The sequence below is a fragment of the Hyperolius riggenbachi genome, chromosome 5 (genome assembly GCF_040937935.1).
Source record: "Hyperolius riggenbachi isolate aHypRig1 chromosome 5, aHypRig1.pri, whole genome shotgun sequence".
Taxonomy (NCBI): Eukaryota; Metazoa; Chordata; class Amphibia; order Anura; family Hyperoliidae; genus Hyperolius; species Hyperolius riggenbachi.
Window position 1 is genome coordinate 330,415,821 of NC_090650.1, and position 19,403 is coordinate 330,435,223.

At 44.5% G+C, this 19,403-nt stretch overlaps 1 protein-coding gene across 7 annotated transcripts in view; it reads right to left on the bottom strand.

The window, feature by feature from the left end:
* TRAPPC8 (trafficking protein particle complex subunit 8) overlaps window positions 1–19,403 on the bottom strand; it is a 118,058-nt gene that overhangs the window by 37,673 nt on the left and 60,982 nt on the right. For all 7 annotated transcript variants that reach the window (XM_068237314.1, XM_068237313.1, XM_068237312.1 and 4 more), the window contains 3 exons: window positions 10,307–10,415; window positions 5,844–6,038; window positions 3,153–3,310 (listed from right to left, as the gene is read on the bottom strand). In XM_068237314.1, the coding sequence (XP_068093415.1) occupies window positions 3,153–3,310; window positions 5,844–6,038; window positions 10,307–10,415 (462 nt within the window). The remainder of the gene's footprint in view (window positions 1–3,152; window positions 3,311–5,843; window positions 6,039–10,306; window positions 10,416–19,403) is intronic.

Below are 19,403 nucleotides of genomic sequence, written 5' to 3' on the forward strand. Positions count from 1 at the left end.
GACACACACACGGGTTCTCTTTAAACAAAGCCACCATGCAACTAACTAGCTTTTGAGACAGTTTCACATTGTTGTTACCGCCAAACCAAATAAGTCAACTGGAAGGTTTCTTCCAGTCTCTTGTGGTTTCTAATACTGTAAGAGGAATATTCTAACATCCAGAGTCCCATATCCAAGTTTTCCTTAAATGCAGATGAACAGATGGACGGTAGAATAACTGTTTCCTCTGAGAGGCAGTAACTACTTCTGGAAAATATGCTGGACATGGCTGAAGAATAAGTTTGGTAGTGTTTGTTCTAGGTTGAGGTCAATTTGCTGAGTCAATGTATCCATCTTGTAGCCTACAAAGGCATTCCTTTGACTGGAAGTTAGACAAGACCTTTTATGATTGATTAGCCATCCTGGGAAGCGCAGAATAGAGTCATTTGTGAGTTTGATTCTACTTACCAAGTGGGGTAAGCAAATAATATACTTATACCTTACAAACACTTCCACAGCAGCTCTTTTATGCATGGTACACACCATGCAATTTCCCATTAGATCAACAGGTCGAATCGATAATTTCCAACAGGTCCGATCAGGTTTCTTATCGATTTTCCCATCACTTCTGCACAAAATCGATTGGAGAATCGATCTGATCCTCAGCAACAAATACATTTAGTCAGACTAATACTTTTAGTCGCAGACCCTGAACAAGCATGCAGATCAGTTGTTTCTGATGTCTGAATCACACACCTGAAACAAGCATGTGGCTAATCTAGTCAGACACCATCAATGCCAGAAGGATGAGCAGGACAGCCAGGCAAGTGGTATTGTTTAAAGGGACTAGGAGCTAGTTTTAAATAAAAAGATTTACAGATACCTGGGGCTTCCTCTAGCCCCATACGCTCCGATCGCTCCCACGCCGCCGTCCTCCGCTGCACGCAACTTTGGGAACTTGGTCCCCGCACTTCCATCAGTCGGAGCCAGTGCCTCAGGATAGGTGCACACATAGCAGCAACGCTAATGTTGCAGAAAACGCTGCGTTTTTGCCGCTAATAGAAGTCTATGGGCCGCAGGAAAAAACGCTGGTTTTGTTGCATAATCTTCAAAAACACATTAAAACACATAATGAAAGTCAATGGAAATGCAATGGTATGCGTTGTTCATACGCTTTGTGATGCAGTTCCGCTTCCTGTTGTCTTCCTATTAATTTGCATAAAACACAATTGTAAAACGCATATGCTTTTGTATAAGCAAAGCGCAAACGCACCAAAAATGCATCTGCATTGAAAAATCGCAAACGCACCAAAAACACGGTAAAAACGCACACAATGTTACCATAAAACATGACATAAAACACAGCCTTTCACGCAATGTTATGTGTGCACCTAGCTTCAAAGTATTAGTGGCAGAGGATCAGCAGGACAGCCAGGCAATGTGCATTGTTTACAAGGAAATTAATATGGCAGCCTCCATATCCCTCTCACTCCAGGTGTTGGGAATACGCGGTACATTTTTTGCGGAGAATCGTTCCGATAGATGCCGCCGATGATAAAATTCCAACATGTCCGATTCTCCGCTCGATTCTGTTCCGCTCGATTTCTCATAGAAGTGAATGGAAAAAAGAAGAAAAATGAGCGGAAGATAAGAGAATCGAGCAGAGAATCGAATGGCTAATAGTTTGCGCGGAGAATCGAACGCAAAAAAATGTAACGTGTATTCCCAGCATAAGTTTTCTTGCCGCTGAAGTTGTGATGACCGGCCTAAAAGATGTCCTTTTATGCTGGTTCTGTGAAGCAGCCACTACCGTACATCTTCCTCACTAAAGGGAATATGGAGTTTGATAAATCTTGAAAAGAAACGGCATTTTATCAGATATTTCTATTTCTTTTTAATTATCTGTTAATGAACCTATGGAGACTGTGTGGGAAAGCTTTGCCGTGCAAAGGTTCTATTCCCTGAGATATATGATCCTGGATGCATTAAACAATTCATCCATTTCTAGAACCAACTATTTAAACTTGAGAAATTTTCCCATGTGTTCTTTAGCAAGCCTAAAGTGTAACTGCCGGGCATAAAATCAATTCTTTATTTTTATCGGGTAAACAAGTAATAAGGATGCTAATCAGGCAATCCAAAAGTTAAAATCACTATTACTTTTCTTGTTGATAAATGATCATTCCCCAGTTTACCTGACTTATTTGATACACACAAACTTTGGTACACAAAAAGGAAGTTGCAGGGCATGCTGGGTTGTCATTTTTTGCTTCTCCATTTCCCTTCAGACTTCACTAATGCAGCCTGATTGGCTGAAGCCTCTTTCCCTCCTGTTATCCCCTCTCACACCTCTATTCCTCTTTGATTGGACAACATATCTTATGCTAAGACAATGCACTTTCTATAATGAAGGGCAGGCAAATCAGGTATAGGAAAGTAAGGGCAGGAAATTACATCAGGATTGGCTTCAAAATAGCCACACTTAAAATGGGAAATGCTAAGGATTTTCTATTTTTTTACTGTAGAAAAATCACTAAAATCAAAACATGGACAGTGCAATACATGTGTTAAGTAGAGCAAGTATTTATCTACTTCTATATGTGTTTTTTACCGAGATAGTATTGCTGACAGCTCCTCTAACATTTACTTGTTTCCTTCTCAGAAGCACCCAAAAATTCTGACTCAAGGTAGCCCTATTCTATCTCAAATTTCATTAAAAGCTGCTCAGAATGTGAGCGAGTCCCTATGATAGAAAGCCCTATATCTCATGGAAAAACGTGTCTCAAGTTCAAGGCCACTAATTAATTTGATGCATGTCTAGAAGGCCAAACCTGTGCTGGACCAAAAGGTTAACCCAAGTGGCTCCATGACCAAAATCTCCAGTAACTTTAATAGACTGCAATAATGTGGCAGTAATCACCCAACATGTTCTCCCCTCAATAGTGTGGATTCAATCTTATATCCCATGTAGTGGTGTTCAGTGTGATGTAACTAATTATTAGTGGATGTAGGATTATGCAAATTTATGCAGCTTAAAAATGGACCAATCGAATCCTGACAAGGCAGAATTTGATGGGTTCATTTTCAGGCTGACCATGAGTAATATAAAATGTTCAATGCACTGTCAGTGTTGTATACATACTGGGAAAAATGCAGTAATTACAAATATAAACCTTTGAAAGTAAATCTTTGTCATTGCTGACTGGTTCTTTCAGTTCTTCATCTGTTTCACTGAAGTCTTTGGACTGAAACTTCCACAGGAGAGATAAATCAGTCAACAAAAGTGGAACCTTCAAAGGGTTCTTGAAAGACACTTCCACAGTTATTGGCTCTGTTAAGAAAGAAACAACATTAGAATCCAGCTACTAATAGACAAAAAAAAAAAAAAAAATGCCAGACAGTATCACAAATAAAAACAAATGTGGGTTGTAAAGTGTAGATATTGACTTTCCCCACTGAAGTCATGTAGCTTCATCTCTCCCATGGCCTCGTTACAGGACAGGGCTATTTTTATTAGTTATATAGCACCAACATCTTACACAGCGCTGTACAGAGAATATAGTCTTGTCACTAACTGTCCCTCGGAGGAGCTCACAATCTAATCCCTACCATAGTCATATGTCTATTTAATGTAGTCTAGGACCAATTTTGGGGAATTAACTTATCTGTATTTTTTGGGGGATGTGGGAGGAAACCGGGGTGCCTGCAGAAAACCCATGCAGACACAGGGAGAACATACAAACTACTTGCAGAGGTTGACCTGGCAGGTATTCGAACTTGGGACCCAGCGCTGCAAGGCGAGAGCGCTAACCACTATGCCACTGTACTACCACCGTGCTGGTACTGAACAGCAGTGTTGCCAACTCATCCCTTTAATTACTGACACATCTAAGTTATACAGGTTCTGGGGCTATTTGGACATAATCAGTGCCTTAACTGCATCTACCTAGCCACAAAACCTGCATAATTCATGTGTCAGTAATTAAAGGGATGAGTTGCAACACTGCTGAACAGTACCAGTATCCCTAGGAAAGATGGCATTTATATATTTTTACAGAGAACAATTTGTCACAGTTTATAAATTGTATTTTAACTCAGAACTTCCTCACTGCTCTAAAAGATTAGGCACAGCACAATAACCTTTGGGGGGGGGGGGGGGGGGGGTGACTGTACTACAATTTCCAAAAGTCCTAAAAAAAAAAAAAAACACAGAAAATTTAACTGTATTAACCCCCTTGGCTTTGTGATTCTTTCTGGATTTTAGAGTCTAAAAGTGGTGCAATCTTTTTGCACCTTTTCATACCCTAAAACCTGGAAAAAATCATGCTGCCAGGAAGATCTGCAGCAGTTCCACAATCAATCACTTCCCTAGCTCCAGCGCTGCAGTATCCCTACATCCTCCGGGTGGCGCTGCAACTCTAAAGTGAGACTGCCAGTTGTCGTCATGACGACAGCCGGCGATGTCACCAGGAGGAAGCAGAGCCTCAGAGGATGGAAGAAGAATGGCAGCAGACTTCGGAATCCCTCGGGAGGTATGTATGTAGAAAAAGTAGTGGAGCACTCCCCTTTAAGAATTCGATGTGATGTGCCTCGGTCAATCCAGCAACACTGTGGATTATTGCAGCAGAAGTATGGAGAAGACTGGCACCATCAGCTTTGTATTGAGCTCTTTTATTGATAAGGCAGATACAGCAGTCCAAAGTAGCGACGTTTCAAAGCTCAAGAGCTTAATACAAAGATGATGGTGCCGGTCTTTTCCATACTTCTCGGGAGGTATGTAGAAATGCTTGCTGCGTGCATTGCTCCGCACTCCAACTCCTACCCTGAGCACAGTTCGGGATTACCGCTCTCAGCTGTGGATTTAGGCCCCGACCCCAGTTCGAGATTACCGCAAAGGAGGTTAACTTTGCACGAAGCACAGAAAGGGTTAAAGTGACTCTGTAACAAAAATTACAACGTTTTTTCTACCATGCTACAAGTTCCTAAACCTATTCTAATCTGTTCTGGCTCACTGCAGCACTTTGTACTATTAAGGTCTCTGTAATAAATCAATGTATCTTTCCCCTGTCAGACTTGTCGGCCTGTGTCTGGAAGGCTGCCAACTCTTCCGTGCTGGTCTGTTCCTCTATGCACACTCCAGTGTGTGTTTTATTTACATAAGCCAGCAGCTTCTCTGCTATCTTATCAGTGATAGAAGAGAGCTGGATAAAAATCCTCCTCTGTGAAAGTAGCTGGCTGACACATACTGAGGAATTACAAACACAGGCAGAGCTGTCTGCAGGAAGCCTGTAATGTTCAGTGCATGAGAGAAGAAGGGGACAGAAGGTAAACACACAAATGATCTTTTGAGATTCAAAAGGAATGCTGTATACAGCCTGCTTGTATATGGATGTATTTTCTATGTGTGGACATATTGTACATCAATCTACTTCCTGTTTTGGTGGCCATTTTGTTTGTTTATAAACAAACTTTTTAAAACTGTTTTTGACTACTTTTAATGCGGCGGGGAGCGGCGAAATTGTGACAGAGGGTAATAGGAGATGTCCCCTAACACACTGGTATGTTTACTTTTGTGCGATTTTAACAATACTGATTCTCTTTAAACCCTAGTCTTGTACAGGCAGAGTGCACTCTTTCACAGCTACTGATGAGGCCAATTACACTCTGATGTTGAAATTTATATGTGGAATGAAAACTTTTCATTGTGTGCTGTGCAAGAGTTTGGGTTTGCTTTAAATTACACAAGCTCGTTTAGAACTACATTTTAAAGCTACTAAACAGTAGGCCTGTCACAGATTTAAAGAAAATACATGCAGAAACCCAGAAAGGTTTTCTAGCTTCTCAAAACTGAAGCTTCACATTACCTTGTACAACAGCCAGCGGGAATTTTGAGTTGTCTGAATAGCTACTTAAACAATACTGCGTTGGTTGGAAGTTTGGAGGAAGGACACCTCTATTAAGTACAGATACCACTTGCTCCTCAAGCTCCCTCCATTGTTGTGAACACTCGCCATCATACTCTTGGTCGAGACTTACATGGGTAGCAGCTTGTTTCTCGCCTAAAAAAGGAACACAAAAAAAAATTGGGTTATAAACACAAGTCACCAATAAAGTCAAACCGCAGAAGGCCAAAAAACGGTTTCAGGAAGTGTTAAAGCAAACCGTTACATTTCAAAAACGTGAACAATGCAAAATCCGAGACAAGTAAAACACTTCCACAGTACTCGTGTATATAAAGTAAGATTTTTATAAGCCTCTTCCCTCCTCGAATTCTCCCCAAAAAAAGTCATTCTCCAACCCTTGCACCTTAAAGGGAAGATCCGAGGAAGGAAAAAAAAAAAAGTTCTACTTACCCGGGGCTTCCTCCAGCCCCTGGCAGCCGATATTGTCCCTCGCCGCAGCTCTGGTGTCCCGGGGTCCCCTCCGCTGCAGATGCCGACCTCACCAGGTCGGCATCTTCTGTAACTGCGTGAGCTGCTTGCGGTCGCGCTCCAGCGGCCGAGGGCGTTCTGCGCAGGTGAATGCTCCAGACCACATGAGCACAATCGCGAGAGGCGCACAGGCGCAGAAGATGCCAAACTGGTGAAGTCAGCATCTGCAGTGGAGGGGAGCCCCAGGACACCAGAGCTGCGGCGAGGGACATATCGTATCATAGCTGCCAGGGGCTGGAGGAAGCCACGGGTAAATAGAACTTACCTGGGGCTTCTTGCTGCCCCCTGAATTCACCCTGTGCCCACGCCATCCTTCCGAGTTACTCCATCGAGCAGTGGCGACACCCTCAAAGCTGCCCAGTCAGAGGTCCCATATGCATGTAAGTTGAACTGATTTTTTTTTTTATTTTTGCTTTAGATTTCCTTTATACTCGGAAAAGTAGAGTTCTCTCACTTTTGTCTCTTGTTATTTGTTGAGTGTTTTGTTAGACAATATATTAATCACTGTGACAATTATTTTGTCTACCAATTCTGTATTATGTACCAGTCTATTCGGTATTTCATGCTTTGTACAGAGCCATGGAAGATGGCATTATACTAACCATAAGCATACAGTACGTGTGGAGAGTTTTTGCCCTGGGATATATCGTATATACTCGAGTATAAGCTGACCCGAGTATAAGCAGACGCCCAACTTTTCTCTAAAATTTTTGGGAAAAATGATTGACCTGTCTATAAGCCGAGGATAAGAATTGCTCCAGCTACTGACCCAACTAAGTGTAACCCCCCACCATAGGCACAACAGAGAAGGTGGGGCACAGTGGTGATAGCTGTGTGGGCTTTGTGCCATAATGTCCCGCTCTGTGCCAGAGTGCATGCTAATTGGTCCCCCTCAGTGCTCCCCCCCTCCTTACCATAGGTCCAACAGAGCAGTGGGGGTACAGTGGTGACAGCTGTGTGGGCTTTATGCCATGCTGCCCCCCTCCGTGGCAGAGTGCATGCTAACTGGCCCCGATTTGAGTGCCCCCACCATAGCCACAACGGAGCAGTGGGGGCACAGTGGTGACAGCTGTGTGGTCTGTGCTGCCCCCTTTTCCTGATTGAGCGCATGCTACTTTGCATAGTGAGGTGAGGCCTATCACGGTGCTCTCACCTCCTGTCTCGTCGGGACACAGTGTGCAGCCAGGAACGCTCAGTCTCATTGCTAGGACGCCTGCAGTGCTGCACGTTGAGAGGCGCCACTAGATGGCGTCATAGCGTTCCTGGCTGCGCACTGTGTCCTGAAGAGACCGGAGCTCCATGCTGCTGACAGCAAAAACGAGCGGCATAAGGGGATGGAAGAGCTGGACCAGAGAAACTACTGAAGAAGCGGAAAGAGGCCCGGACAGGAGGGGAGAGCAAGTGTGATAAGCAAAATGGATGGAGCGGCGACACCGTGTCCATTTTGCATTAGTACACTTGGCAGAAAAAAAAACAAGCAAGCAATAAGCTAGAATCATTCAACTTATACTTCTACACAAACAAGAAAACTAAGAGGGCTTCTGTAGGAATGAAACCTGTAAGCCTTCACTTTTTCCCCCTTTCTGTTAATTCACAAGGTGTAAAATGTGTCACCTACACGGTATGCTATTCATTTTACAGCATTCACAAAAAGAAACAGCAATACTCTGCATCCTTGACATGTAGGCATTAAAAAGGACAAGAGAATGAATAATGGGCAAGTGTTCCGTCATCAGGCATTCTACATGCTACTATGTCATTGGTAACATTCATATGCTAATGGTGTAAAGGCATACTTAGAACAGCATGGGATGTGGTTACTCACATATCTACATTCTTTCTACACACAGATTTAAATACATAAGTGCCCTAGGTAAAGATCTATAAGGCCTGATGCAAAATTTGGATACTAGGCCTACCTATTCATGCAAATTAGTTTTACATGAATTTTGTACACTGCAATTTTTGAAAAAGGCTCAGCACCAGTGATTAATATATGTCTTGCTGCTGATCATTACACATAAAGGTAAGGTTTATAGAAGAAGGTCCCCTGTAGAAACCAGTGCAACATATACAATGTTGCATAAGGAGAATATAGTGCCCCATGCAAATAATAGTACTCCTCCTAAACGGCAAGTGCTTCCCCCATGCAGAGCTTGCTAATTATCCTGGCTGCTCAACTAAAGGTCCGTACACACGCCGGACTTTAGGCAACGACGAGTCCGTCGTTGCCTCCCGCTGGGTGGGCGTGCCAGCGACAGTCCGGCGTGTGTACGCTCTGTCGTCAGACTGATACAGCTGTTTCTGAGCGATCCGCCCGGCGGATCGCTCAGAAACAGCCGTATCAGTCTGACGACAGAGCGTACACATGCCGGACTGTCGCTGGCACGCCCACCCAGCGGGAGGCAACGACGGACTCGTCGTTGCCTAAAGTCCGGCGTGTGTACGGACCTTTACTCTCTTTGGCATCTTCAAAAGAATGAAGCACAGTCAGGTGAAGCACAGAACAAAAGAAGCCAGACTCCCCCTCAGAGAGCAGTGGCTTTGTGTTCTACTGATGGAGACAGTAAAGGCATGAACAAGAGATCAACCAAGTGTCACAGTGCAGCCCCCAACTCCATCACCAGCCACAATGTGGTCTCTCCAAACTCTACCACTAGTAGCTCCTACCAGTCAATAGTACAGCCCCAATCTATGTTTCCACAGTGCAAGACTTATGGAACCTAAAGGCCCATACACACGTTGGATTTTTGCGAACGACCCGTCGTTGAAAACCAGTCTTATCACCCGAACGATAGTCTGTACACACGCCGGATTTGACATGCGAACGACGGAACGTTCAAACGACGGGTCGTTCGCAAAAATCCGACGTGTGTATGGGCCTTAAAGAGACTCTGTAACAAATTTTTCAGCCTTAGTTCTTCTATCCTATAAGTTCCTATGCCTGTTCTAATCTGCTCTGGCTTACTGCATTCTTTCCTAACTGCACTGTCTCTGTAATAAATCAATGTATCTTTCCTCTGTCCTGTTTGTTGGGCTAAAGCTTGATTGTGTGGAATGTGCAGGGCTGCTTGTGATTGGTAGAAGCGATACACACCCTCTGCAGGCCCCCTGCGTACTCTGAATGACTCACACACTATGCTTAGCTGAGCCTATTAGAAGCTGGTTAGTTTGTTTGTAAACACTGCCTAAAACTGTTAATTACAAGCCAGGATTGCAGCAGAGAGTGGCAGAAACAGCACAGAGGGGCACAGGAGAAAATAATGAATAGAATGGTATGCTTTTTATTGTAAGAATATTAGAGTACAGATTCTCTTTAATAGGCATACTATAAAATACCTAGCTCACCTAAGTAAATGAATCCCAGTGTGACTAAAGGCTGTTTCTCATGCTAAAGTGTTCTCACCTGAAGTGACCAGTTGGGATAGTCTCTACTGAATGTTTATATACAGCTGCTCTGATGAGTTGTCAGATGTGGAATGCCGGGTGCTACCGGCTAAACGCACTTATCCTCCTGGCCCTCCCTGCCAGAAACCACTCCATTGTCACCAATTCCCTCCTCCATAGCAACAGTGGCATTTGTACAGCACCTGTCCCCAAACTGCCACCCAGGCGACTATCAGTGCATGGATTCAAACCTTAAGATTGTGCATTCCCTGACCAGTCATTAGGAAGTCTAACCATTATAAAATATGCATATTGCCTAATGTTTGAAGACAGCATATTTAATATCTTTATCATTATGAACATAACATTTTTAGCTACTGAGACCTCAGTTTTGCACAGTAATGTAGAAAAAGCAGTACATATGATATTATAGCAAATAAAATACAGTGCTATCTTTTGTTATATTGAAGGATTGAAGCAAACCCTTTTCAGCTTTACTATACACTGACCTTCAGCAGGCCGCCTGTCATGGCCAAAGAACACACGTGTATCGGAGCTATTGATATATGGCAGCGGGAGTTGAGGTAAAGGACTTTCAGGAGACAGTTGACATACATTCTGCAGAAAATAAAAAAAATGCAATATTTCTTAAAATGTATTAAAAAAAAAAATACAGCAACTATAAAATGTCACAAAACAAATCTACTTTGGGTTTCAAATAAAGAGGCATTCTAAAACATTATTTATTGGATCTATAAAGCGCCAACATATTACGCAGCTCTGGACAATAAAAGGTTACAGGCAGTACAATACAGGTAATAAGCAATAAGAATCAAGTCAAAGGCTTACAATCGGTAACATGATAGGAGGGGGCCTGCATTGAGAGGTTCTTGGCAGAGAGGCGAGGTGGGGCAGGCTTCCATGAAGAAGTGGGTTTTAAGGGCCTGTTTGAAGGAGCATAGAAAAATGCACAACATTTCCGCTCCAAACAGACAAGTGTTGGATGGTTAAAGGAATACCGAGGAGATGTGACACGATTTCATTATTTAGTACTATATAGCACAGTCATCTTCCGCAGCAGTGTACAGAGTATTTATAGTCTTGTCACCAACTGTCTCGGGAGCTCACAATCGAATTCCTACCTCAGTCATATGTCTATTTTTTAGTCTAGGCCAGTGATGGCTAACCTTTCAGAGGCCGAGTGCCCAAACTGTGACCTAACATCGACTTTTTTTATCTCAGAGTGCCACTGGGGGGGGTCGCGGCGCGTAATGGGCGTGGCCATGATATTGTATGGGCGGAGCTAACATAATGATGTAACAGCGAGGCATAAGAAAGCAGTGTTTTCCGCCATGATGTGGTGAAACGAGGATTCGCATCATGGGTGTGCAGAAACTGTATGATGCTATTTATACCCGCCGTAACCCCAAAGCAGCAAATATAGCCAACTATGACCATTAAGGGCTCATTCACACTATTTGCTGCACTGTCAGTTTTGACGCAACGCACATAATGTAAGATTCATATGGTAACATGAAAGTCAATAGACTTCCATGTTACCATTCACACTACAGGTGTGCGTTCCCATGCGTTACGTTGTAACGCATCTGGGAACATTTTAACGCACAACGCATACGTTTCCCCGATGGGTACAGCTGCCGACGTCCACGCTTTAGCGCACCACAACGTGCATTCCGTGCGATCACTGTGCGTTGGCAGTGCATGCATGAAATCGCATTCGTGCATACGTTCTGTAGTGTGAATGAGCCCTTAATAATAAATGCAGCAAGTTACCCCAGACACCAGAAAAACGCAATGTGTGCAACATTTCAGCAGAAAATAATGCAATGTGGGCCACATTGCACCAGAAAATAAACGCAGTGGGCAGCATTTCACCAGAAAACAAACGCCGGGCAGCATTTCACTAGAAAACAAACAGTGGGCCACATTTCACCAGCAAACAAACGCAGTGGGCCACATTTCACCAGAAAACAAATGCAGTGGGCCACATTTCACCAGCAAACAAACGCAGAGGGTAGCATTTCACCAGCAAACAAACGCAGTGGGTCACATTTCACCAGAAAACAAACAGAGTGGGCCACATTTCACTAGAAAACAAACGCAGAGGGTAGCATTTCACCAGCAAACAAATGCAGTGGGCCACATTTCACTAGAAAACAAACGCAGCGGGCAGCATTTCACCAGAAAACAAACGCAGCGGGCAGCATTTCACCAGAAAACAAACGCAGTGGGCCACATTTCACCAGAAAACAAATGCAGCGGGCAGCATTTCACCAGAAAACAAACGCAGTGGGCCACATTTCACCAGAAAACAAACGCAGCGGGCAGCATTTCACCAGAAAACAAACGCAGCGGGCAGCATTTCACCAGAAAACAAACGCAGTGGGCCACATTTCACCAGAAAAACGCAGTGGGCCACATTTCACCAGAAAACAAACACAGTGGGCAGCATGTCACAGGACATAAACACAGTGGGCCGCATTTTACCTGAAAAAAAAAAAAAAAGTAATTTACTCACCTGACAGAAGTCTTCTCTCTCGGCTGGGCTCTGGCGCGCATCTCCCCCGGACGTTCCTCCTGCAGTCTCCCGCGTTGCCGCTGACAGGCAGAGTGCAGGGCTACGGGAAGATGGCGCCCGAAGCCCTGTACTGGAGACACAAATAGTCTCCAGTACAGGGCTTCGGCAGCCATCTTGCTGTAGCCCTGGTCTGCCTCCCGGGAGACTGCGGGATATGAACTGGTGTGGCGGCGTCTAGTAGACGCTGCGGCCAGTTCATAAGCAGCGGTGGCGTGCCAGCAGATTAGGCTACGCGTGCCGGGCCCGGCACGTGTGCTATAGGTTCGCTACCGCTGGTCTAGGCCATCTGCATGTTTTTGTAATGTGGGAGGAAACTGGTGTGCCCGGAGTAAACACACACAGATGTTGCCCTGGCTGGGATTCGACCCGGGAACCAAGCACTGCAAGGAGAATGCGCTATTCACTACACCACTGTGCTGCCATGAGGAGATATTAATGTGGTTGGCACTGTACTTACACATGTCTAACTATGCTGTGCTCTTTTTCTCTTTCTCTGCCTGAAAGAGTTAAACACCAGGAATGCAAGTTACAAGTTTCTGTCCAGTCGGCCTGGTCGTATTATAGGGTAACCCTCATATTTTACTGCTCTGCGACTGCCTAATGCCGATGGGCGGTCGCAGAGTGGCTCCCCCAGGACCGCTTAACACAGATTGGGGTCAAATCCTGGAGGTGGAGATTAGCGGGAACCACGCGCGTGCATGCGCGATCGTTCCCTGCCGAGACACTGAGCCGAGCTCAGTGATTAGCCTGCCAGCTGTGATCGGAGCTGGCAGGCTGTCCAAAAACTAGCACAGTGCTGTACAGGGGACAGCTCTGTCACTCAGCTGTCCCCAGGGGTGGCACGCAACCTGATCCCGCTCATAGGCTGATGCCAAAGAGAGGCAATCATGGTGACTAGATCTCGGGGGAGGGGACATTTTTTGTTTTTTACAAAATTATAATAAAATTGCAGCAGCAATCGAATACCACCACTGTTGGTGGGAAGAAAAGGCGTTAAAGAAATATTGTAACTAAAAAAAAAAAAAGTCCCCTGGGGGGGTACTTACCTTGTGAGGGGGAAGCCTCTGGATCCTAACGAGGCTCCCCCAGTTCTTCCGTTGTCCATCTGAAGCCCCTCGAAGTGCGGCGATGTAAATATTTACCTTCCGGGATGCAACGCAGGCGCAGAAGCGGATCTCCGTTCGGGTTAAGGCGGAAATAGCCGAACCCGATCGTATCCACTCTACTGCGCAGGTGCGAGCCCTTTTGCGCCTGCATAGTAGAGTGGATACGGTAGGGCTCGGCTATTTCCACTTAGCCCGAATGAAGAGCCGCTACTTGCACGTGCGCTAGATCCTGGAGGGTAAAAAAATAGTCCCTTGTCAGGCTTATGGGGGGGATTCCGGGAAGCTTTGGGGGAGCCAGCGCTGCATTGCCTGCAGCTACAGGGATGGGGGAAGCCTCATTGAGACCCTGAGGCTTCCACCTCCCGAGGTAAGCACCCCCAGGGGATTTTTTTTATACAGGGTCTCTCTAAAATTAATTTGGCTGCTAAGTTGAATGGCCGAGTAATAAACTGTTAAACCTGCAGAGTGCTGAATTGCAAAAAAAAAAAAAAAAAATCACCTGGTCACTAGGGGGTGTAAGCCTGTGGTCCTCAAGAGTTAAGGCTTTACAGTTATGGCCTACAGTGATCAGGAGCCATGAAAACTGCTCCTGACTGATGTTTGGAACTCTGCTGTCTTTAGACAGCTTTGCCGAGTTTTGTGCAGGCAAGACACGCTATTGTGTCCTTTGCACGGCAGCCACCAGCATTAAAACTACGCCACATCAGGCTTAGGCAGCCACAAGTACAGTGTAATTTTAACCTTCGGTGGTCCTGACGTGGTTAAGTAACAGCCCTGTTTTCTACTAGCCTGCCATTTAACACCAAATATACTGCTGCCTTGTTTTGTATAATGCAGTCAAAATGTAAAGAATCCTAGAAAATACAATCATACTCATCTGTAGTAGTGATCAAGGAGTTCCACTTATTTCAAAGTTAAAGCAAATTTTGCTGCAGTTTTTTTTCTTTTTTAAAGTCGAAATTGCACCAAACAGTTGCTGCTGAATTTATTTGGCCCAATTCTAAGCTGCATACAAACCGCAGACACATCTGCATGAACTCAGGGAAAAAAAATGAATGTCTTATCAATCATTTCTATTTGCTTGAAGTGTGTTCCAGTGTGGCATGTCAAAATTCTAAACTGTTGTATTGGATGTTGGTGTGTAGTCAGGCACCTTCAGCAACATATGAAGCGACGGAGGCTGTGATGTATTGCCAGAATACACAAGGAGATGTGTTGCTACATGAATGGACTCTAACGCTGTCCAGACACCAGCAGACTGTACCAACAGTTTGCAATCCAAATGAATGCAATTACTAAAGCAAATATGCTGAGAACATTTACTGAACGGATTTCAGACTTCCAGTTAGTTGCTGAACGTAAACAGGATGCTGGCTGCACACAACAGCAGGTTTAGAGTTATCAGTGAAATGTCACTGCCAATATGTGGTCAGCATAATACAACTAGAAATCTGTGTCAGGATTGCCTCTGAGATGGATTTAAAGGGGAAAGTCTTCCATAGGTGGTATGCATTCATATGCAGTTCAACATTTACCACTCTAAAGCCTTCAATTTTACCACCTCCATCCATGGGGGTCAATAGATTTTGAATACTATGAACAGAATGTGTACGTAAACTCTAATACTATATGGAAGAGGTAAAATTGCTTAGAGATCGGCCAATCAAAATGGAAGGTGTGTACCGAGCTTTAGGGATCATTTCGATAATTTCCACTTGAAGCTTGCAAATTTGCATGCTTTTTCTCGGACGCAAATTCCCATGCAAATACGCATATGTATACATCCGTCAATATGCAAACTCGCACGCGTAAATACTATTTTTTTTTGTTTTTCATTTCTATTGACATTAACAAAAACTCAAAAACAAGTAAACCAGAAAATGGCATATGGCATGCAGAAACTGACAACACTGCTGTGCACATTTTTTCTGCATACAGACTCTAGATACAATGGAAACAGGCCCATAGAAATACATTCCTATGCAAATTTGTGTGTAGAAAATGCACACAAATTTGCATGCTGTGAAAACGGCCCTTACTCTACAGTGGAGGTATGCATGGATTCAGCAGTGGTAGTTCTGAAATCAGCTATTGGCAACAAGGTTCAGGGTAATAGGAGACAAATCAGATTGGCACTTGCAGCTCCTTGTTTAGAATCACAGTTTTATTAAGACTGGCTGCATAACAAAAGTTAAAATTCCAGCTTTGGCAAAATAGTTCCTACCCGATCCTGAAATCAGTGGGGTGAAGTGGGAGCGGTGTGTAGCCTGACGCACGTTTCTCTCAAATGAGCGTCTTCGAGGCCCTGCGCACACCGATCAGTCCGCGCTGCCTGTTTAAATAAGGGGAATCCCCATAGATCACGGCGTGCGACCGCCCGTCGCTCGCCCTCCAACTTCCGGCAGATGGCGTCAGAAAGTACACCTCCCGGAAGTTCGAGCGTTCCACTGTGGTTGTTGCTCATCCGTACACCAAAATATGTACGCGTAGTAAGAGAAACAGCCACTAGATGGAGCCAAGATGCGTAGAAGGAGAAGGACAAGTGACGGTGGCTGGATACACGCAGATGGGTGGAAACTCCATCTGCTGCAGCCAGTTACAAATAATTCCTAACTCTGGGGAAAAAAAGGGGACATTTGTTTAAAAACAAACCACTGCAAGGGCTACTTGTTCATGGGTCTAAAAAGAGAAAGGAGAGAACGGAGTAGCTGTGGAATGAAATAATTAAACATATCAAAAAGGAGGAAAAATTCACTAAGTGGGGGGCGTAACAGTATACCTTACATTCAAATGGCAATAACTTTTTGCTATTCTACTCCCTCCTACACATTTGCAGTGAACAATATCTCAACCTCTACTCACTTCAAATCAACTTCCAAATGACCCTAGCTGTTAAAAACAAAAATAAGATATAAATGGGACAAAAAACTCGATAGCACACACATTATCATGGAGAAAAGGTGGAAGAAAAAAAAATAGAGAAAAAAAATGTGTAGCAAAACCCTCACTCATCGTTCTAGGCTCAATATCTACATGTCCCAGTTGGTATGGAGGTCGATTCATTAAGGATCTAAAAAACAGGCCAGTGTTCTCCCCAGGGCCAATTAAGTGGGCGGGCCGCCCGGCTGGTTTCAGACCCCGCCCAGCTGTCAATCACCCACCCAGCTGCAAAAAAACCCAGGCAGGAGCGCTCCATTGCCTGCTAGCAATCAGCGTCCAGCTCTCGCACAATAGGGAGAGCTGACGCTGTACACTGCAGGAGCTGAGGAGCGCTTCTCTGCCTGTCACCTCACGCTGTCTTGGTCTAGTGGAGCAGGGATTGGCTGGGCGGGTTGTAAGGGGCGGCACCATGCATCTAGCTGGAAACTCTGCTCCGTCTCTGCCTCCCGCCCTCCAATGAAACAGGCATTATTTTATGCTGGCAGCTCTCTGGCCAATGGAAAGAGAGGCAGCCAAGCAAGCACGCCCACACATCTTTCTCAGCAGCCTGCAGAAGTTATGCGAGGAGAGAGACCATGTGCGTTCGTTCTGCAAACAGGGACAGTCAGTCAGAAGCGACTTCTTCATTCACCATCCCCGCAGACAGCAGATAACAATGCCGTTCAGATAAGGAGCTGCTGGTCTAATCAGCTAGAAGAGGTGATATAACTTCAGAGCTCAGACGTTTGCTTTTCTTTTATGTTCAGTTCGGGGGAGGATCGAGCATTACAGGGCATGTAGAGTGACAGGGTGTTTCCAAGGCAGCCTCCTCTGCACTCAGCTCTTTTCTGCTCCGGAGTCCCAAACGTAAAGTTTAAAAAAAAAAAAGCAATCTTCTCTCCTGCTGTGTCTGTATCTACCCCCCAGCTTGCATCCTGTCAGTAATGCTCCACCTCCCCCTTCAACAATCACTCTGCATGAACAAAGTGGACCTGAACTCTTGCATAGAAGGAAAACAGTGAAATGTACCCTGCATGTATTTATAGAGCCTGGCCTGTCTAATTACCCCTCTTGTCTAATCACAATTTGTAGTTTTTTTTCCCTGTGTCACCTGACTGCTATAGCAGATAAACTATTTTGAAAGCACAGGAGGTTAACAATGTCTGCTTCCTTGAAAGGAGGAAGTAGAAACAGTGCAGATTTATTGTAGAATTTGTATCAGCTGTAACAATGAAATGTCTTCCATTAAAATGTATTATATTGTTGCTTATCTTTTAGAGAAGAGAGAAAGTTCTGAGTGCTGGTCTGCTTTAAAGGAACCTGAGCACCATAATCTGAAATACTTTCTCCCTAATGCTAGGTACACACGATTAAATTTTCTGACAGATTTACTGTCAGATGGACTATTTCCAACATGTCCAAGTAAACGGAAAATCGATTGAAAATCAGATTAAACATGTTGGAAATAGTCCATCCGACACTAGCAGGTACATCGGCTCATCTCCTCATCCTCCCCCTATGCTGTAAGCAGAGTTGCACTTGTCCTGCACTTCCCCGTCGCACGCCACCCGGCTACTTTTCCATGCCACCCGGCTGGAAAAAAATCCTGGGGAGAACACTGCAGGCCATATCCACATAGTCATTAAAGGCCTAAGGCCCCCATGGCATCCGATTTGACTATTCACTTGGTCTCTTTTCTCAGGAGTAGACTCTCTGTGTCTCCTCCCCTGGAGGGCAGGGGGACTTGTTCCAGCCCTGTGAACCTAAGAGACAGTTCGGGTCACTTTGATGCCCCCCCCCCCCCCTCACGTGTTCTATCAGGCGTGGGCTGCCTCTTCCTGAAGAAATGGATCTTACATGGTCCTGTATCCTTTCCTTTAGCTTCCTGGTGGTCATACCTATATAAAATCTAAAACATGGGCACTAAATGATGTACACGACAAACTTTGTCTTGCATGTGTCCAGCGTTCTAGATTTGCTTTCTACAGGGCCTACTTTCAAATTGTTTCCTAGTTGCATCAATGGGCATACCGAACAGCGTCCACACTTTCGATTCCCTTTTGGTTGATATCTTTCTAGCCAATTACTTGATCTTGGAGACTTGAACTCACTACTCGTGACCTTGTTGCCTATAGTAGGCGCTTTTTTAAACATAACCAAACGTGGCTTTTTGTAGATTTCTCCTAGTATTGGATCTCTCTTGATTGTCTTCCAGTTTTTCATGATACCTTTTCTTGATGTATTTGGCCATTGGAGTGTATTGAAAGGAAAAGGTTAATCTCTCTTCACCCTGATTGGGATTCTCCCTTGTTTTATTTTTCCTTCTCACTAGATCCTCTATTCCTTCAGATTGTAGCTCCTTTTCAATAAAACTGCTGTTAACTCTTCGGCTTGGTCTAGAAAATCATCATATCTTGTGTTATTTCTCCTCAATCTAAGAAATTGGCCATACGGCAGGGACCTAAAAACGTGGTCTGGATGGTAGCTGTTACGATGTAGGAGGGAGTTGCCAGATATTGGTTTCTTATAGCCCTCCGAGATTAATTTTCCTTCCTGAATTTTCAGAACAAGGTCCAGGTAAGTCACCTGGTCATGACTGAACTCATAAGTAAATTTCATGTTATTCTTCCCATCATTTAGATAGTTGAAGAATTCCTCTAAATCATCTCTAGTCCCGGACCAGACCACCAGGACATAATCAACAAATCTGGACCATCTCCTGAGGCAACCGCCATGGGGGACACCAGGGCCATACACGTATTGGTGCTCTCACCATGCCAGAAACAAATTGGCATACGTGCACGACACCGATGTCCCCATAGCGCTGCCCTACAGCTGCCAATACCATCTGCCGTCGTAAACAAATACATTGTGAGATAGTACAAACAAAAGGCATTCACAAATAAAATCAATGTAGCCCATATACTTGTTCGTCTTCTCTAGGAAAAATCTAACCGCCGCCACCCCATCACGGTGTCTGAT